This window comes from Malurus melanocephalus, unplaced genomic scaffold, assembly GCF_030028575.1.
Source record: "Malurus melanocephalus ecotype Western Australia unplaced genomic scaffold, MMel_1.1 scaffold_82, whole genome shotgun sequence".
Taxonomy (NCBI): domain Eukaryota; kingdom Metazoa; phylum Chordata; class Aves; order Passeriformes; family Maluridae; genus Malurus; species Malurus melanocephalus.
The window spans coordinates 94,420-116,285 of NW_026623314.1; the positions used below are offsets into that span (position 1 = coordinate 94,420).

Sequence of the window (21,866 nt, forward strand, 5' to 3'; positions counted from 1 at the left end):
CGACAGGGAGAGAACCTTCCTATTTCTTCACTCATCCTGTTCACCTCTGGCAGTGACTAAGTCTGACAGTGTGCCTGCTAGATAGAGAATCTAAGAAGATACAATTCGTCAAATTCTGTCATGCAAAATCTTCAGTCTTCTTTCAGAAGACAGAACCAATTCCATCTGTTCAAAGAAGTGGAAAATATTTGTGTGTTTCTGTCACCATGAAAGACAAAAGCCATGCATAATCCTGCTTTCAACCATTTTAGATTACCTATCAAAGCTGCCCCATACACAAGTACAGTAGGACTATCATTGTGTTCCAAAGCTATACCTTCAGATCTGTTTTAGGCATATAAAAAAAAGGACCTACAATCTACTTCAAGCAGTAATCAAAAACGCTGAAAAAAGGCGTTTGGGATTTTAGAATCACAGTAATTTATGCTGGATAAAACCTCAGAGGTTTAGGCCTACCTGTTTCCTGGAGCTCCAAAGGATAGGATAGCTGACTTAGGATAGCTCCAAAAGTCAGATCACATCATGGTCTTGTTTAGTAAAGATTTGGGTGYCTCCAACAGTGGAGATCAAAGAGYCTCTCTGAGCAGCCTGTTCCAGGATTTGATCATTCTCAGATACTCTWTTGCTGCAGCTTTCAAACATCACCTTTCGTCCTTTTCTGTGCACTTGTGAGGRGAGACTGACTCTTGAAGAGTCAGCAAAGAATTTATGGGATTGAGTGTTCAGTAGCAGAACTAAATCTTATTTGAATTAAATGCCAAGGCAGTTTACTGAGAAGGATGTTTCTGCTTTAGAGAGGTCATTTTTACCAACAGTGCCTGAGAGTCATAAAAGCTTCACAACTGGTGACTGCAAAGCTAGAAAATGTAAAGGCTACAGGAGACCACGTGGTATAGGCAATTAAATGGTAATTAACTGTTTTCCTTCATGAAGTCCAGCTTTCTCTTTACTTGCTGTTATGTACAGTGATGCATATATAAATTTCAGGTAACAAKCAAGAATGATAGAACTGATGAGCTGGGATGATCTCTTCTGCAGTACAYTGAGCTGATTTCTCATTTATCTGAAAATTCATGTAGTCCTTAGGCTTTTTTCTGGCATCCTCTATGTATTAAAATAGTTTACTACTTTTCAAATTGATGATCATATGTAACAGAAGTATATGATTAACTGATGAATTATTTTCCAAAGACACCATTYTGAACCACTTCAGATATGGATGTAGATTCTAAATGTGCTTTTATCTTTTAATCTTGTTTCAGACAACAACAAGGACTGGGGAAAAGCTGAAGCTATTTGGACTAAAATTCAAGAAGAAAATATTGTTCCTCGTGAGAAAACACTAATTTTACTTGCTGATATATTTCAGAAAAATGATCAGGTTGTTCCATTTGAAGTACCTAAGGTAAGTGGAGTTTAACTTTCCTAGCTAAAAGCATTTATGAATAAATTTCTTCTTACTAAAAAACAACACATAGCATTACAGTAACTTAAATATTTGTTTCTTTTAAAGGTTAGGAGTGAAGTTAGCAGAAGTTCTCCTTCTGGGGATGAAAGGCAAATACGGATGCTTTGCAGGAACAATAAAGCAGAAGGTAAAGTGAAATCCACTGTAGGTTTTTTCCCCCCTTCCATATTAATTTTAAGGTTTCAGTTAACTGCAGAGCTCTTCTGGGCAACCTATCCAGTCTCTGCTAAAAGCAGAATTAGTTTATGCATGGATGTTGGCCTCTATATGTGGAAGAGTGGAGTGTATTTCAGTTCAGTTCCTTTGATTTAGTCTGTGTTTAATCACTGGAAATCCATTCCTATCCATCACATTCCAAAGCATGGTGACAGAGTAAGAAATAGATTTCCTGGATCTTACAAAATGCAGAATCCTAGAGTGGATCAGGTTGGAAGGGACCACAGTGAGTGATCTGGTCCAGCCTCTTTGCTCAAGCAGGCTCATCCCCGAGCACGTGGAACAGGATCCTTAAATATCTCCAGTGATGAGACTCCACAAYCTCTCTTACAATCTGTTCCAGTGCTCGGTCACCTGCACAGTAAAGAAACTCTTCCTCATGCTCAGGTGGAACTTCCGGGCAGCAGTTTCTGCCCATTGCCACTTGTCCTGTTGCTCAGCSTCACTGAGAAGAGCCTTGGTCCAAATTAGTTTGTTTTTAGTATTTGCCAAGGTGCAGAGCATTCCAATATTCTAGAAATATTTTTTTTATTTATGCTATGATAAATAACTAGGTGCCTCACTTGAAAGCTGTATAGAAAATAGAATTCAATAGGTTTAAAAAATAATTTTGCTGAATGAGGAAGATTTATAAATGCAAGACACCTAGTAATTTTCTTCTCRAAGTGTAATCAGTATATTTTACAAGTTGGACACAGATTTTTAAGCTCTGAGTTTTTAAAAGAAGAATGTATCAGTCATTCACATATTTAACCTACATTGTTAATGAAATTATGTCTAGAGTTATTCAGTCTAAATATTCAGTTTATTTAGATTAAGAGTCTAAAGTTGAGTCTGGACATTCTGCATAAGGGAGTGTAATATGTTTTATATGAAATTAAGAATTGTGTACATTATGGCAGACRTGTTTTCAGGAAGTTCTGCATGCTGGTCTCTTGAGAGAGATGCATTTTGATGAGAAATGCAGAAATTGACAAAATCAAGGGAATGCACTTCATGCCATTTTCACTAAAAAAGTGTCCTATGCCTTTGGTATCGTACATGATGAAGTGGGGAGCAGGAAGAAACTAAATATGCCTTAGACTTTGCAGGGAGATTAGTTTAAAACAAAAATATAAAACATAACTTTTGTGATTATTCAGATATTGCACTTAGTAAATCACTCCCTCATATTCTTTTATTTAAAGGTGCAGTATTTGAGAGAAAGTGGTCTAGAGCTATTGGGATTAAAGGGGAAAAAAAGACTTGGAAAACAGTTCCTGTATTCTTGGGAAGCTATCTTCTTGGCTTTTGAAAAACCCCCGAAAGCACAAAGTTGTTGCTTTTTAAAATTTTAACAGTGTCATGTAATGTTGGTGTGAATGTAATAGGGCAGCTTTTTGATGGGAAAAAGATTACCTCAATCTAGTTAYGTAACTATTCAATGAACTTACCAACTCTGACACATGTTTTGATAATCTATTTTCCAAAGTGCTTGATTTATGCAAAGTCATATTTTCATTTTTGTCTTGATTCCTCAGTGTGAGAACTCGACTCTAGGGGATCATGTAACACATATCCCAAGCAGTCACAATTGCTGAAACAGATTTGACTGTCTTGAGAACTGAGACTTACTTGGCAAGTTGTCACTTTTTTAACACATCTTTCTACTTGAAATAGCTGACTTTGAAACCAAGAAATTTCTCTTTTGAATGCTAATGTATTTTAATAGTTTTAGATGCCATCTGAAGAAGTAATAAGCTGATAATACCTGATCAGGCATATGTTTCAATTCAAGATTGATCTCGGTATATTTCATGCTACTTGCAYAGATCCAAAATGAAGTTAAGAAAGTAATCTGAATAGGATTGTCATTATGAGGTTAGGACTCACGTATATCACAAAACTGATACAAAGATTTTAAATTTTTCATCGAACTAGTCATTACAGGAAAAAGAGATTGAAAATTAACTATATTTCCTTGTATAAGGCGATCTTGTATTTTATGGACTGTGATAATTGATGGTAACATATGATGGTAACAATTGATGGTGACATATATAACCTTGACCACTGGTGGCAAGGTCCATTTCTGTACCAAACTGATGGAAAGCAAAATTTAAACATGATGTGGAATCCTAGTTCAGTCTGAAGATAGCAGAGCTTTTGTAGGAGTCTCCAAACATAAGGAGTTTTTGTCTTTAAAAAAAAGTAGAATGTAAACAGGCATTTACGAGCAAAAAGACCAAACCCATCACCAGTCAGCTACATTTTTGTAAATCATTAAGTGCATTTGTAGCAGATCATACCAGTCAGAGGTTCTTGTTGAATGTGGTTGCTATTCTACTGATACCTTAGATTTCAGAACAGTGGAATGAAAAATGTCTTCCCACTGAGTTTAAACTTGAACACTATGAACACTGGTGATCAGCATCAGAGCAGGCAAGAGAGCTCAGCACATTACTGCAGGGCAAACTAACTTCAGACCTCTAAGTAAAAGTGGTAGAGGATTTAAAGACATTTTCTATGTGATCCTGTTGTTTCATTGGTCTTTTGGCTGACAGTGCACTCACTATTGTAATATTAGAATCTCATGTCAAACTCTACTTGTATACATGAAACTCAAATGCACAGAAGTGAATTTAATTTTTGCTAAGATATTTTTATCCTTTAACTGTTCATAATAATATTTAAAGGAGGTTTTTGTGTATACTTTTAGGCTGAAGAAGTTTMAGATTCAAACTTARAAGGCATATTAACAGTTTTGATTAAAATTCCAAAACACACTGTACTAAGTGCAATTAGTGTGATGCTTCTTGTGATATTAGGATTCAATGAGTTGTCTTCATCTTTACTTTTAAAGTATAAGAAAAAAAGCTTAATGCTTAACTGTGAAATTTGTGGTGATTGTCCAGCTATTTCTGATAAGTTTAAAAGGTTATTGCAGCTGTGATTTGAATTAGCAAAGGGATTATTTAATGAGTCATTAAATGAGACATGCAATCACAGTTTAGATGTAAAAGATCATTTGTGGTTCTTAACACAGCTTTCTAGCATATGTTACAGCATGGATGGCAGTTCTAGCTGCATGTTTATAGCTGCATAATCTTGTTTCAGAAAAATAAATGACTGAAAAGTGTGCTTATCATTTTTTTCCCCTTTTTGGTAACATCTTTTCATACACTGACAGTTATTGTGAATGCATGAAATAAAACTGTTAATCAGTCAAACAAATGCAGTGTAGTTTACTTGCTAAATATCTGTATATTTGTAAATTGTATGTTTTGTATAAATCTTGTCGTAGCCAAATAATTTKATCTCCCCATATTGGAATCACCTCCTATATTATTTGTTAAATGCTGTTGTGATCGTGCACCACACACTGTAACTGTATACCCCAGAATTAGGTGTTGCTTTAAAAATCCTGAGTCTTCCCCTTCTAACCAGCTACGTTGGTATTGAAGCAACAGCCACACATAAAGTAAGAGCAATAGCAAACTTCTTCTCCTGTGGAAGTGTGTGTTGATTGTTGTATATGTGCAGTTTTGAACAAGCTGGGATCCACAGCTTTGTGCTTGAAGATGTAAGCAAAGGATAAATAGATTTAAGATGGACCTTTTTCGATGAATAGGTGATTTCTTTCTCTGATCAGCATTCTTGCAATATGACATTTCYTTTTGGCTTTTTTACTCTTTTTTAGAGGCCTACAATATTTTCATGCAAATGCAGGAGAAGGATGAGTCTCGTTACCGTTCCTGTGATGTCCTTATAAAAGCTCTGTTGGCACAGAACTATGTTGATGAAGCCCTTGAAGTGAAACGCATGTAAGGCTTTTCTTTGTTTGGGGGATTTTTACTGGCTCAGAGAGAGGGGTTAAATAATTTCTGGATCCTTTTCAGGTGAATCCTTATCTTTTAAAGGGAAAACAGGTCATGACTAGTGATTAGGAGCTGTGGTAAGAAATACACCAATGTTCATAGGGTGATATGCCACACTTTTAAAAGGGTACTAGAGTGACAGTGTGTATTGCTAATAACTCATTTCAAATAACAATCTGAACAAATGTACTTGGCATCAGAGCTGAAAGTCTACCCTTCTGGCAGTCTGCCTTTTCCTCTTTAGAGCAATATACAAACAGACAAGATTCCTTCACTTAGCTGCCCGTGAGCCTTCCCCTGAATGCCTGTCCCTGCTGCTGTCTTACCCTGCCCACACTCCCTGGCAGCTGGCTGCCTGCCAAATGCAAAATGGTACATTTGACTGTGATGCCAGTGGCTAGGAGATGACCATAAACCTTATATCCAACTCTTACACTTCTGAAATAAATCCAACCTGCTGTCATGTGTCATTAGAAGGAAAGGAATCAAATTAACCTTTAGTGAGTTGTATGGTACAGTACTTGCTTTAATTATTGCCTGTAACGTGTATTCTGGTCAGGTTAAATGGTGTGACTTGTAGAGTTAAGAAGAAGAAAAATTTAAGTTTAAGGATTTTAAGTCTTTCTGTTTTTTCAGCTAAAACAAGACTAGTGGTTGTCATCAGGTGTACTCACTGAATGAATACAATGAATTTAAAAGAGCCTGTTAAATTGCTTAATGCATAGAGTACTGTAAAAAAAGCTAATAGTTTTTAGAGCCACCTTAGTTTTTGATGTCCATGAACAGTCTAGTTTAAGACAATATTGATTGATTTCATATTTTCTTTTAAAGTGTTTAGACTGGAGAAATGTCTGTCATTGAAAAGGTTTTTTTTTTTTGAGTTCGGCACTGAGAAGAACAAATAGTATTTTTTCAAATAGCACTCAGTAACTGGGCTTTATAATAAGTACTGTTTGTGCCTGCAGGATATATGGCTTACATAAGGGGAAACTAAACCATTTTATCAAATTGATCTCCCATTAATGTAAATCACTGATAAATCTTTGCAAATAGAAGATGGAGGGCAGATGTTTTAGGTAGTACAAAGAATGTTGATAAAATTTAGGTRGTTTGTTTCACAGAAGATACTCAAGTATCTAAAGGAGTATTGAGAGGTTTTTCAAGGAGGAAGCTTGGACTACTGTAGTGAAGATTTGTTCATGGACTGACTGCTTCCCTGCTCTACAGTTCAAACACGTTTTGTAAAGAAGATGCACAAAGTAGTTGTGCATGTTACCAGCAGTAGTTTGCAGATTGGAAGAGAAGAAAGAAGGTGGTGGCTTGCTCCTAGTATTTCAGGGATTCCGAATTGTCACTTTAAATAATGGTTGTAGTACAACAAGTTCAAAATTCAGGAAAAAAAAAATTGAAAGACTAAAAACGTTGGAGCCTTGAAATATTTAGGAGTAAATTAACAGGATTTTATAAGAGGTTTTCTTCTTGGTCACTGGTMAAAGCCAACCATGATCACAATTCTGATGCTTTTCAGAACTCTCCTACTCTATTGTAGCGTAGAAATGCCAAATAATGACATTCTGAGAAGCCTATAACAGCTCACTGTTGCATCAAGACAGAAAATGGCTCATATTGGTCGTGTTAGTGGCATATCTGTGTCTTTTTTCTAGAAACAAAATGATGCTTATCTTAAGTATTTTTGAAAGCCTGTAAGTTTTAAGTTATTCAGTGAAATAGAGGAAGTGATTGTGTGTGAACCTGTGATTCAGGAATACCAAATCTGTTTTGCACACATTTTTGCATGCTTCACAATTTTTTCCTGCCTCATACTAAAACAGAATACTCCTTCAAAGCCTAAATGTGTGCAGTGGCCTGAAACTTGTGCAGCTCCTAATATTTTCATAAAATACAGGAAAGCTACCTTCATTTATATCCGTATTATTCTTTTTACTGTTTGAAGCCACATTTGAAAGGTAAATTATACTTTTGAGAGTCTTACTGTGCACATTAGCATAGGCAACAAAAATAACTTTTTAAATTTAATTTTAAAATGTCTAATAACTTCAAAACGTCCCCCTTTACCAGGACTGAGAAACCTCCATGAGAAGGCAATGTGGGAGRAGTAAATAACACTCCTACTATGCATTTGAAAAAAACAAACACCAGACAACCCAGAAGATTACTGATCTGTTGGTCAACCCAAGTGTAGTTGCTTTCACATTCTGCAACTGTTTTGAGGAATATTTACTGCATTTAGTCCAAGAAGTTTTAAATAGAAATTTAGGAGTATTGGAATGATGGATTAGTTCTGTAATAGTAGCTAACATCTATTTAATCACACTAAAGATTGGAAGATTGGAGAAAGTAAATCCTTTGTTATATGTAATTTACAGTCTCATGCATGAATTGTTGACTTAAGGGCTTTGACAGATGGGACAAAGGGAAAAAAAAAAAAAGGCGGAACTGAGCAGTGGGTGCTTAGGCAGGGATTAAGAGGATTGGTTGGGAGAGTAAGAAAATCCCGAGTCCAGTGACTGCATTTGTGAGCCTGGGAGGCTGAAAGTGACTGAGAGGATAGTCATATTGTGTGCAATGTGAAGGATTTTCTTGGGATTGAGGAGAACAATTTAGCAATGACCCTGCTTACCTCCCAATCCGCTCAGCCCCTAAGTTCAAGTAGGTAGGCTGCTCAGTTGTTTGCCACAAGATGATCAGGGAGGTTTATCTTGATTGCTGATATGGTAAATGGCAATGCCCCCCTTYGCTCTGTAGAGATTTTGTAATCTAGAAATGAACATTTGTAAAGTTATCCTTATATATTAAAAATGAGGCTTGGCTAGATGTCATTTAGGAGCAGGAACATTTGTGGTATAAGACGAATGTGATTGCTGGTTAGTCTCTCTTGACCAATTTCCAGAGTTTTAGAAAAGCTTTAGCAGGGTCACTAAAGTAAAGACTGTCTTTGCTGTACGTACATGAAGTTTTGTATTACAGGAGATAAGGAATTGATAAGCGAAATGCAATTTTAATGTGGCTAAGGCAGCACATGTAGGATGTTCACTTTAGAACCTGTATACATCTAGATGACAGAAATTTGAAAATTAATCAACCAAATGACATGGTGTTAGTTCATAATATGCTTTAGTTTATGTTTAAAATATACAGTGCTGAAAATAAATGTTTCATTTTTATTGCTGAAAGAATAGTTTTATATTTTATAATTATGGTGACTATTGAAAAAAGAAGAAAAAGTATCCAGCTTAGGATACAACAGAACAATGCAGGGCATGCAGTTATTTTAGTCATCTAATATGTCAGCATTCAAGAATCTGAACCGATTGTTTAAAAAAAATCTTGTACTTTGTTTCTTTTGTTGCTCACTTCCAACTTTGTCATCTGTCAGAATGCAAAAAAAAATTATCCTTCTATAACCATTGACAGGATAACACAAAAGCTGTCTCCAGGTCGATATTTTGCAGCAATATTTTTAACATACGAACAGTAGTTTTTATAATTTCACCTTGGTGCTCAACCATTTATTATCGTATCAGAAGCATGTCAGTAATTCCTTTCTAAATGTCTGCTTCTTTTAGTGCTGAGACCCACATCAAGGGCTTCACACTGAACAGTGCTGCCAGCAGCCTCCTCATCATATCGCAAGTTAGGCGGGATTATTTGAAAGGTATGTCACAATGCTTGACCTTTACGTCACATTAATGCCTCTGCAGATTTTTCTTGTAACGCCCTTCGAATACTTGGATAAAGGAGTCCATTTAGCAAATTACCTGCTTATCAAGAGCCTTTTGTGGTAGCTGAGAGACGTAAATTACTGTACATGCATTTATAATACAGCTTGAATATGAATGTACTTGTCATTTGACCACTTAGTCCAGTTTCCATTCCATTTAACACAAGATGGGTTTTCTTAAGATGAATCACAGCTCTTCAGACATGCAAAATTTGTGCTCCAGAACGAGAGAAAGTACAGGCTTTCAAGTGCGTTAAAATTCACAGCACAAGCCATTTTGCTTTGGAAATTAACATACTTTAGAGCATCTGAAACAATTCCCAGCAGTTGTTTCTTGCATATTGTGTTGGTTGTGTGAGATACSAGATGAGTTAAATTGACTGTTAAATGTGCATGATTGTGAACTAAATGATTATAATATTGATTTAAAAACTTAATCAAATACTTTTTAATAGTTCTCAATACCAACACTAACAAAATACTTGGTTTTCTTTTTAATGTAACAATGTGAAARAAATGGTGGCTGAAGAGTATGTAAGGGTGCCCAACAAGGTGGTGCATAAAGTTTACGGTTGCTTTATTTTAGTTCTCAGCATTTGTTACTTTGCAACTTAGAGATCAGTTCCACAATCTTACTTATTTTGTTGTGCTGYAGAACTCTTGTGAGAGAGGAAAACTCTGCATGCATTTAGTTTTACATGCAAGGCAATGTCTTTTGTCCCCATGAAAGTTTAAGTTCAATGTTGGTACGTATTTTTGTCAGTACCATTAGGCATTAMAGCAACTGTGCACAAATTAAAATTATTTAAATTGAGTTTACAAGTCCTACCAGAAAATCCATTTTTGATTGTGCCATCATTAAATTTTATTTAATTCCCTTGTGCATAGCTGTAGTAATAACCCATACCCCTATAACATCAGGTACATTCTCATAGTCCAGATGAGCATTTGGACGCATCTTCTCACTTGGTACTTTTTCTTTCCTGTGGCTRATAAACTTGTCTTCTTTCAATGCCTCCCTCATTCAGTCTTCAGTTTCACCTCATTGCCAGGTGCCATCASTGAAGTATTTGTGGTGAATACCATGGCTTCTTTTGCTATTGGCAGATCTTTTTTTGCAGCTTTCAAGGCCTTCACCTGACTTCTGTGTCTGATTTTATTTTCTCTTTTTCCTTTTCCAATATGCCATGAAATTTTACTGGTTCTTCCTGCATGCTGCACACCGAAATTCTTCCCTTCTTCAGAATATCAGTGATGTTTCTGTATTCTGCCAGTCTGTTGAAGTAACCACATGGTATTTTTTTAGCTAGGATACTWAATGCTCTGCCACATCAACCTTCTTGCTTGCTGTACTCTAAAAATCCTCCTCTTTGCACAATTTGCAGAGTCTCTCAAGAAGGCTGTGGAATTACATTGCTTTGCAAAATTATAATTTTTTTTTGTCTTGTACATTGAACAAGCTTTACTCTGACTATTTCATTGAATAGTCACACTTGATCCTTGTTGATATTTTAATTTGAAAGATACTACTTGTCTTTGTCTAAGTGATACYTTGAAAATGCAAGCTACTGAATATTTCAGACATACTGGTCATTTTCTAAGGCTCACAGATTACCCAAAACATTTTTGGGCCTGGCATTTTCACAGTCTTGTTGGTGAGTTCCATTTGACTTACATCCTGTGATGGCGTTCATTTGGGTAAAACCTGCTTGCTTTACCACTTACGTACCTCATTTWGTTCATCAGCATTCTTTACTGTGTAACATGGTACAGTTAAAAGAGTTTATGTAGGTCCCCAAGTATAGTCCTAAGAGCTCTAATATCTTCTGGCAAGAACTTGGTAAAAGCCAGGTTACTTTAGAGAGTCCAAACTTGAGTTTCACAGTAGGAAATTGGCAGTTTATAGGACAGCATTTTGAAAGATTGGTTTTCACAGGCATATAGTTACCTGCAGAATTATCCACTGTGCTGGTAGTTCCTAATTTCTTGCAGTTGTGCTGCACATACACAGCTTTCAGATCTTTCTCTGTCCTCTTTCTTGAGAAGACTGGTTGTGCTCCATGCTACAGGGAGGTCCACACTTAGAGTCAGGAGAGAATTTGAACTTGGCATGTGTTCTGAGATTGTTTTTTGGATGTTGTGAATCTTGCTCCCCATGTATTGCTTCTTTTTTCTCTAAAAAGAAGAATGTGGGGCAGAAAGAATATTTCCTGTGAAGGAAGGTTAGGCATACAGGATGTTTTTTCTTCCTTCATGTAAAAGATAACACTKGGTCTCTGCAGTACCTGTATATTGAATTGGAATGGCAGTCCTGTGGAGTTCATGTGGGTGTGTAATATGCTGGAAGTGTTATCCTTTGGTATTATAATTATCATCTGTGATTAATCCTGCCTGTGCTGGTAAAGAGTAAGAGATTTTTACCAGAGGGGCATGTCTTCCTATATGTGTTTGCTCATGGATAATGTAAATTGACAAGAATTCTCCTTAGAGAAACTAGGGTAACTTCATCAGCTCTAGGTTTRGGGAATTTGTGGCAGATGGATAGGAGATTGACCTTGTGTGTTTTTAACATGTGTAATTGCTATAATCTTAGGAGTTTTTGAGGTAAGYGTTGAGTTCTCAGTTTTTGTTCTTGCAAGGAGACCTGTGTCCCATACTTCTGTTTAAAAATTAAATTTTGAGAAACAAAGTTTTGGTCCACACTTAAAAACACTAACTCAGTGTTATACTTCATCAGTTTCAATAATGCGCTTTATTTTAAGTCTGTATTTATTCATAAATATACAACGTTTTTGGGTTTTAGTAAAGAAAATTGATTGCAGTTTGGAGAAAAAACGAGTAAAGTCATATGAGAAGATATTTATGACACATCTGCTTTCCTTGAGCTGATTACAAACAAGTTATTTTAATGTTTAAAATAGCTTAATGCTTCTTATTATGAGATATTAAGCCTCTCATCCTAAATTATTGTTCAAAGTTTTTATTAGTATATATATACTCAAGATAAAATTCACTATAGTGATTGCAGGGCTTAAAGAATTTTTTTCCCTGTACTTATTTTTAAAAGGGCGAGATTAATGATACCAGCAGCCTGGTTGCTTTCTGAACTAAAGTCTGATTTCTGTTTCCCTTATTTCTTTACCATTGTTAGATGCCATTGCTGTTTTAAAAGGAATGCTGGACAGTGGTGTGTTGCCTGCTAGGAGAGCAGTTACTGCTCTCATTGACAACCTGGCAGAAAAAGGAGATATRAAGAACCTGCAAGCGCTTGAAAACMTGCTGGGAGGTGTAACAAAATCACTTAGTTTATCTCTCTCATTAATACCTAATGCTATTGCATTGGCTCTTACTAAAAGGTAAGTATTTTTAGGACTATGTGTGAAATTTATTCTGCAGAGTGGTGGGAAATCTCTTGCATTGTCCATTTAAGTGTTTCCGTTTTTACAGTGTCCCAGATGATAAAATTCGGGTCGAGTATTGTGTGCATTCTCTTCTGGTATTGTCTCCCAAACACATTTGAGGTTAAAAAGAATTTCATGAAATACAGAGATAATAACTGTGAAGCATTTGGGAGAATATAAAGGTCTTCTTTGGTGCTGTAGTTTAGTTTTGATATGTTGATTCTAATGAGCATGTAAAGTGTTTCTTTGGTGTTACATCAAAAGCTCTGTGAAATCTGAAGGTAAAATGGAATTACTTCATCAAACTTAGGACCCAGAGGTTATGCATATAATACTTGTTTGGAAACAAAAATCCACTACCTGTTCCAGTAGTTGAAATGACAAAATATTATTGAAGTATTACTGTCTTTACCCTCAAAATGTGAAGGCTACACATGAATCTGTGGATTGGGGTATTTTTCTTGGGKTTTTTTTTGTTAGAATTGTAAAAGTTTGGCTGATGCTTTAGGCCACAGTTTAGTTACCATAATTATCCCCACACTTTCAAATATCCTATAATTTGACTGCTTAATTCAATATTGTGCTCTGCCTTGCATTTCTGGYTTAGTTGATGCACTGCTACTACTGTGCTGGTTTATCCTTTGTGTAAAACTGCATGGGGGAAACACCTGTAGGAGAAAGGCATAGTTCAGCTTCTCAAATATACTTTGCAGGAACCAATCTTCAGAAATCCTACATTTTCTGTTRTTTTACTTTAAACTAGTTGTCAGATGAGCCTCCTGTGCCTGACTTGGCAGGAAAGCTGTAGAACTTTAGTACATAACAGATACCTGATTGTCTCAGTCATGCCAAGCCATGGGGAGTAGATCTGCATTGTCCTTGGTACACAGTTCTAGTGTATGGACTTGTGCGTAAATCAAACACTTCAGATGGGAGGGATACTGCATTATTTGTCTTGTAAGCTGTGTATTTTCCTATATTGCCATGTCAGAAAAATGTTGCAAAGTCAGGCTGTGTTCTTAAGATGGAGATTAGTGACAAGAATAAATAAATAAATTGCTCTATGCACAGAGCATAGGTAGAGCATCTACTTTTCCCATACCAAAATTAACTTTATGTTAATTATGAAAAGACTTAGCAGTTTAAATAATATTCACCCTATATATTCTGAAATACCTTGCAATCTGTACCTTGATAGCTCTGAAAAACAGATTCTTACAGATATTTTCAATACATGTTCATTTATTGGTAGATCCATGTTTCTGATACAATTTTCAAAGCATTTTTCATAGCTTTCACATGTGCTGCATTTCTGTTTCTAAAGCAGTCATGTTGCAGTTTTCTTTTTCAATTAAATCAGTTTTTGAATGGAACTGGTAAGAGATGCTGTCATCTGAAGTTTTTAGAATGCTGCAAGTCGAGTTTACACTTTGGTGAATACTTCGTGCATTATTTTATTAGCATTTGCTATATTTAAGCCTTAAGATTAAAAGCATTTAGATGTAATGACCCAATGGCATTTGTCTTTGATGTCCAAAAAGGCAGGCATGGGAAAAATCAGGTAAATAATTAATTACATTGCATAAAAATATTTAAGTTATGTGTATTAATTATTCAGATACCCTCTGTTAATGTTTAGATTTTGCCTTCTAGGTTTTCAGGACACATTTTCCTAAAGCAGCAAGCTGAACTCTTCTCTCTTAATAAGGAAAAAGTGTGTCCAAAATACAGAAACTTTGTACAAGTCAAAGGCCATTAAAAATCATTTATTAATTGATTTATTCTTTCAGTCCTAAATTATTTCACTTCACAATATCTGAAAGAAGTAATTTCTTTTGTCAATATTTTTTCAACTCTTCTGGTAAATACCAGCTTGATGTACAAAACAAAAACTTTAATGTAATTGCTTCTTTAGGTTTAGAAATCTTGATTTCAGAAACTGASCCAGTTCAATCTCTTTTCCTAGCAATGACCTTGATGCTGCGGTGAAATACATTGAGCCTCTGCTTATCTCTGGTGCACAGAATCCTGATCAAGCTGTCACAAGTATTTCCTATTTGTTAAGAAGGGTGTCTGAGGAAGGATTAGAACCAGCTTTGGAAAAATGTAAGTTAATTGCAGTGATATTTAAATATTCTGACTCAACAGAGGTGTTGTGCAAGAGCTATTACACGTAAAACCTGCTCAGTCAGCATAAATCATGCCTGTGAAGTTTACAAAAGTGGCTTTTCAATCAAAGATTTTCCTTATGTACCCATCATTTTGCAGTTGGTGTGATGGCAGAACGCCTGGCCAGTCAGTTTGGAATTTACAGACCTGTCACAGATCTTTTCCTTCAGTATGTCAGTGCAGACAGAGTGGATGATGCCAGATCGTTGATACAGGTAATGACATAACAAGAGGTACAGAAATGCTTAGAGCTCTTCAAAGGTTAACTGCGAAATTGTCAAAAAGAGGTGTTGTGTAGCATGGGCTGCTGCTGGGATGCATTTGAATTACCGTGAGAGGGGCAGTGCACAGTTTAGACTAAACCATGAGCCTGTGCTCTAGGGCTCAGCGTAGTAATGTGTGCCAGTCAGGGGGTTTCTGTCTTCCAGCAGTGGGGATGAAATATATATTGTATATTGCAAATATTTTTTACMAGTGCTCTGCTAGAACTTGTTTCTTGAAAACCATTTCCTTGCAACTTCTCACCTAATTTCTTAAGTGCTGTAAACGTAATATCTTAGAGCTGTACAGTTTGCAAAGCAGAAGCAGGCAATGATTGCTTGCCATAGACTTCACTTGGTTGATAAAATATTGTATATATTGTATTCAAGGTTTATTAAGAGCTGGATTTGCTCTCTATTTGCATGTCACAGATGCATTAAAAACTAAATGTTGGTCTCTGGATCACAGTCTCAGCTGAGTTAGAAGTTAAGGCAGCTGCATTTGTGCCATTTGTTCTGTGCTGAAGACAAGCCAAACAAGAAGTGGGATGAGCAGTGGGTGCTGGGAACGGGCTCTGTTAGAAGGTTCATCCAAGCAGGTGACAGTCCAGCAGTCARGCTGATGTGTGCATAGGCTGCTGCCTCAAATTAAGGACTCTTTATCATCTCCTGATAGTGCATGCTACTCATTTACCAGTTCTAAGTACTTTAAACTGTTAAAGGAAAAGCTCAGCTTCATCCATTGGATACTTTATGACATTCCTAGACAATACCAACGAAGGTGTTCAGTTACTTTCGCTGCAGCATGAGATAGATTATTTTTAATTCCCTTACTTCGTGYAGTGCTTTGCCTAACTGGTCATCTGAATATTAAATGAAAAGGAGGCTAAGGCTTTGGCATTAAACCCTCATGCTGTATAGCTTGGAACATCAAAATGCAAAAAAATTCTCAAGTTATTTTACTGTTCCTGATTTGTTGTTTGCTCTTTGATTGAAATTGAATGAGTAAATAAAATTTGGTAGAGGGTTTTTTTTTTCTTTTGTAAAGATAACACTTTTTTCATTTTTAAGTAAAATCAGTGTCCTTAAAATTTTTCAAAACATGGCGTAATATCCATTCATATATTTCTGGAACTTGGTACAACAGCATCCAACCATTAAAAGTAAATTCAGGGCTCTATAGCATATTTGATATAATGTCATATACACTGTATCTTAAGGGCCAATATAAAAATGCCTCATTGTAAGTGGATATTTACAGGTAAGCTTGAGTTCAAACTTCCATGTATATCAGAAAATTTGGGGCATTTATGGCTCAGGAAAAGCTTTGAGCTGTGTTAAACATTTGTGACTGCTATGTGGATAAATTATTCTGCTAATAGCTAACTAGAGGACAGAAACAGTCTTTTGGAAAGTAAACCACAATCTAAATGAACTATTTTGCTTGTAATCTGAAATACTATATACATTGCAACTTCCTCCTTTCAGAAATGTATCTGTTTAGAAGTTTATGAAGCAGCAGCAGTGTCTTTTGTACTGTCTGGTGGGAGACTGCTTTTACTGATGAGTCAGAAGTGATTTGATATTTCAGAATGAAAGGCAACTATGATAACATTTGTCCAGCTAGACTCTTTCTTCTCAGAGCGCTTGCAATGAGTGAGAATGTCTAGAATTGGTAATAAAATGTTGCAAATGTCTCTCATCATATCRTCCCTATTTAGCACCATAAAGCCACTTTTTGGGTTTTGTCTGCCTAAAGGAATGAAGCTTCACACCTTCTTGCCTTGACCTTTAAAGAGCTTGTGAAACCATATTACTTATGAAGAATATTCATAGTGGCATAACCCAAATTTTCTTGTTTGCATATGTCTGCAATACTAATTGATTGTAGGAAGTTCATGCTATGTGTTTTGATATGCACAATATTCTCTTTTTCCTGTGCATTTTGATACTGATACTATGCAGCTGGTAAAAAAACCACACTGTGCACTGTTAAGAATTTCTAAGACTGACATCTTTGAGGAACATACACCAAATATTGTCTTGTRTATTTTATTTTGTCCTTGTTTCTAAAGTAAGATAGATTTTTGATTTTTATCTGGTCTGTCTCAAACTTTTCTAAGTTCAACTTCTCTCTCTCAAGCCCTGTCTATTGCAGTTAAAGCCTTTTATAAAATAGAGAGATTGAAATCAGTCCTTTGTATGCATAAGTGTAGGTAATTATACTTTAAAGAGAACTTGCTTTGTACATTTTAATTTTTATAAAGAAACGAGCAGTTATCTCCCTGACACCTTATTAAATGTATAATTAACCTTATGATCCCTAGCTCACTTGTGAATGCTTGGCAGTATAATTGGAGAGGAATAGTGTTTCTCTTTTTCATTCTTTTGCAGTCCTAAACCTCGTTTTTGTGGTATATTGAAGTATTAGTTTAATTCTTTCCCTATTGTTTCAAACAAACTTTATACCTTCCATTTTAAAAATGTTTACCAAAGAGGTGCCTGAAACGAACTTGGTTTTTTTGTTTTCTTTTCATACTAATGGTCAATTATTTACCTTGTAAATAGGCAATGTATTAGGATATTGTTTTAAGCATCTGTCATTGGAAATTTTCATCTTAGTTGTTATGTTTATCAGTAACCTACTCATGTCTGCTACATTAATAATTTCTTTGTCTTCAGAGGTGGAATGCAATAGTTCAGGAGAAGAGAGTTATAGGGCGTTTCATGGCTAGAGCAGCATCTAAACCTGGACAGGTACAATACTTTTTTCGGGTATACAATTTTATGTGTAGCAAAATACTGTTTCATCAACCTTTGTTAAAGTGTTTTGAACTTCACAGTTGACAGTTTTACGGGGTTTCTTGGAGAGGGGGGAGGTTATTTTGCAGAATTGGTTACATTTAAAGATCAGTTTACATTATGGAGCATGATCAAAAGGAGGGTGTACTTAATATTTTTCTATTGTTTCAGTAATTTATTGCATTTTCAATGTTACACTGTACATCCTACAAACATTGTGCTTTAAACGTTTTACTGCATTATCCAGTTCAGTGTCACAACCTGAAAGTCCTTATTTTATTGGCTACATTGTATGAATACAAATGTTGCAAGTTAAAACCTCAGCCTCTCTCTGATGATAAAACGCCTCTGTGTTTACATTAACAGACACATTTCATATCACTTATTATGGTGGTTTGGATATGTATCTAGTTTGAGCATCTGTTTATATTCCTGGTTTTGTGCTTACTCCCTGTAATTGGAAATGCTCTTGTTTATATGCTTGCTCTACTCCTGTCCCTCCCTCCTCATMTGGCCCTCTTAAAGTAAATTAAAAACCCCAAAACAAATGAAACACAAATCCAGAGGCCAACAAAAAATCCCTACCCAAACAAAAAAACCTTAGCACACACTAAAAAACTCCAACAACCCCCTACCACTCAAACCCAACAGTTAACAACAACAGCCAAAAAGCCCTGAAATACACACCCAAGCCAAAATCATATGGATTCCTCTTTCATAGACAATCAGCAYTAGGAGACAGCTAGCACACAAACTAGAATAAATATTTTTCAAATGAGGCAAATGTACATTTATGTTTTGTGGAAGTTGCCATTAAATACTAATAGATTTAAACTTTTTTTGAAGTGATGATGACAAATACAGTGTGATAAACACTATTGTTTCATGTCTCTAAGAAGGAACTAAAACCATTGAAGTTTCCCAGCTCATCAAGGTGAAATTTTACTAACAATCGAAGTTGGTAGTGTGTGATAAAGATATTATTAATTTCAATAACTGCTTTTCATTTAAAACCTGAGAATTTTTGAAACTGTAATCAGAAGTTGTGGGAAGGAGGTTCCAAATTTAAGCCCTTTAGTTAGTGAACTGACTCCTTTTAAGCATTGATCATAGCTACCATTGACCTCTAGGTCACTGAACAATGCTGAGTGTTCTGCAGTTTTCCTAAATCGGTTGAAATTCTGCTAATATTCTCATTAATACGTTAATTGCCTACCTGAAAAGAGAAACCAAACCCCTAATGTTTAGCCTTCTGGAATATGGATTTTAGACCCTTATTGCATTTTGTGCTTCATTTCCTTTAYTATTTCATATCAGCATACAGAATTTTGGGAAGGAAATTATTACATCCATTTTGAGTCACACGGTCCATTCTTTGTTACCAGTACAGTTTCTTTCACTTTAAAAATGTGCAGTCAYGGCACTAACTTTGGCGACTTTATTTTGTCCTTCAAGATTTCAAGTTAATGTTCTTTTTTGCCTGTGCATTGAATTTCACAGGCAAGGAGGATTGAGACACTTCTAGAAGTGATTCCTGAGCATCTCGATCCAGCAGTGGTGTACAGTTACCTCTTGAGATGTTATGGTAAGTGACCTCTCCTTGGAACAGTGTTTTAGTAAGATCTCTTGGGACATTCAGAAAGGTCTTGCAAACCCTTTCTTGCTTTACAGTTTGAGTCATAAAGCGGTGCAGGGGTTATGTGAGGTTTTTTTTTTAAGTCTGTTGGATCTGTATTGCTGTCCTAGCAGTTAGGATGGAAGAGCAACAAGCTGACACAAGCCATGAGTCCTTTACTTAGAATCTAAAGTAGGAGCTTTATGGAACAATAAAGAATCCATCCTATCCCAAGGGGAAAAATACTGTAGAAATCTGTAGAACCAAAAAATTGCTCTTTTGCCACCAGCACTGTACTTGCTGCTTTATGCTGTAATTAGTCCTCTGCAGCTTTTACCTCAGTAAAAATTCTGTAAGTGAACTAATGAAGTTTTTCACTGTCCTCCCTTACTACTGATGGTATAGCAGTTTCATAAAGAGATTAGAGAATCAGTCACTTGCCCTACTATACCTTAAACAGTGGTTAGAGAGTATTGAACATGTGAAGCCACCGTTTGTATGAAGAGATGCTTGCTCTGCTCTCTTTAGGCAGAGATGTACCTGGCATCTAGCAAGTTGTAGAGGAGACATTCAGTACCAGCGGGAAGAGTTTTAAAATCTGTTCCCAGATTATTCTGTGCAAGCATCTCACCTGTATGAGCCATTGGTCATTTGACCAAATGATCATTGGTCATCTGATCAAATGATCATCAACAAAATATTTAGCACAATTGAAAATTAGAAGGCTGTGCTTAGATTGTGCTCTAGCCATGAGGGGTAGAAATAAGATCTTTAAAATCAATGTAGTTTTTTGGGTTTTGTTTTCTTTTTCATTTTAAAGTTAGTAAGCTTTCAAACATGATTTCTTATTTTGGGCCAAGACCAACCTTGTATTATCATAATTTTCAAGATAACAAATGCTTCTCCTGTCAGGCCATTGTTATTTTTAATTGTTAATTAGTTAGAAAAGGGTATGAAATGGCAGAGTATTGTTATTGCCACACTTAGTTACTGTTTCTAGTTATTAAAACAAATTCACAAATAAAATTATTAAATCTTTGCTAAACACAAACAATTATAGAATGTAGATCAGAGCTGAAAGAAGTTTGATCATGTCAGGCATCCATGATAGAACAAATAAAAGGACCTTTACTCCTTTACTTGTCCTGAGATGTGATCCACTGCTAGGGCCAGCTTTCCTTCAGTCTGGTGAGATGTGTAATCCTTTGCTGTATACCTTTTAGAAAAAAGAAATACGGAAAATCACAGTCGTATGGTCTGTTAAATGCRTTCTAAGTATTAGCTCTTTTTGTTGGTATTTCCCATACAGTAAATCTATTTTAAAGTTGTAGAAAGTTAACAATTTCTATGCTTTCATTAAGCTGTCATTTCAAGCAGTTTTTGCAGTAGCCTCCCACATTCACAGAGGAGCTCAGCCACTTGCCAGATGTGAGTGGGAAGCTTTTTCTCACGAGAAAGGGACACAGGCTATCCATTTCTGCATAAAGCTTTTTTTTTCCCTTATGAAGCATTGTTTTCACATCTCCTCTGGTTGCAAAGATGATGTTTCCAAATGTGAACAAGTAAAACCTGAGACAGCTCCCATACTGCAGGTGTTTGTGTCCTCCCAAGCAACAGAAAGAATTTTAACTGGACATGATGACTTCCTTGATGCTCACAAGGTGCTAGGAACTGTTGTACTGTTCTAGGACCCCAGGGACAGCAGGGAAACTGTCAGGGGTCGATTCAGTTTCATCCCAGTGCTTCTCAAGCAAGTATCTGAGCAGCAGAGAAGTCTGTGGTTAAGCATGAGTGAAAACAGGTGCAAAGAGAAACAAGTAACCACTGAGATTTTTTGGGTTTTATTTTTTTCCTCAGAACTGGATGGGGATGTTGCGTCTGTAAAGGCTACATATGAGAAAACGAAAGCGAAGAATATAGAACTGCATGAGATCACTTTGAAATCTTTAGCAACTTTCCTGAAGAAAGTAGGAGAGCCTGTCCCTTTCACTGAACCCCCTGTGAGTATTTCCTAATTAAGAAATAGATCTTCAGAATTGTGTATGCTCAATGTTAATAAAAGAGATTGCATGAATAATTACACAGGAACTAGGTCTCTGCAGAGACTCCTCAAAGGACCTTGTGTATGAAGTCCYGGGTGTTGTGGGAGCTGTAGTAATCTTGCATTGGATTTGACTTGAGGAAATAAAAACCCTCTTGGGGCTTATGATATAAACTACCTCATTCTTATCAGGCACTCATCTACAGGTGTACCTTTATCAAATCTCCTTGGGGCATTTATCTAAGCAGTTGGACTTKAAAAGCCTTATGGAATGTGTATTTCAGTAACAATTAAT

At 36.1% G+C, this 21,866-nt stretch overlaps 1 protein-coding gene across 1 annotated transcript in view; it reads left to right on the forward strand.

Annotated features, from left to right (window-relative positions):
- The window catches only part of LRPPRC (leucine rich pentatricopeptide repeat containing), a gene marked incomplete at its 5' end in the record, with an annotated part of 85,336 nt that overhangs the window by 61,999 nt on the left and 1,471 nt on the right, over positions 1 to 21,866 (forward strand). The window contains 10 exons of the mRNA XM_057367681.1: positions 1,263 to 1,405; positions 1,514 to 1,595; positions 5,364 to 5,487; positions 9,129 to 9,217; positions 12,435 to 12,639; positions 14,651 to 14,790; positions 14,953 to 15,068; positions 17,796 to 17,870; positions 19,416 to 19,500; positions 21,388 to 21,530. Of these exons, the coding sequence (XP_057223664.1) occupies positions 1,263 to 1,405; positions 1,514 to 1,595; positions 5,364 to 5,487; positions 9,129 to 9,217; positions 12,435 to 12,639; positions 14,651 to 14,790; positions 14,953 to 15,068; positions 17,796 to 17,870; positions 19,416 to 19,500; positions 21,388 to 21,530 (1,202 nt within the window). The remainder of the gene's footprint in view (positions 1 to 1,262; positions 1,406 to 1,513; positions 1,596 to 5,363; positions 5,488 to 9,128; positions 9,218 to 12,434; positions 12,640 to 14,650; positions 14,791 to 14,952; positions 15,069 to 17,795; positions 17,871 to 19,415; positions 19,501 to 21,387; positions 21,531 to 21,866) is intronic.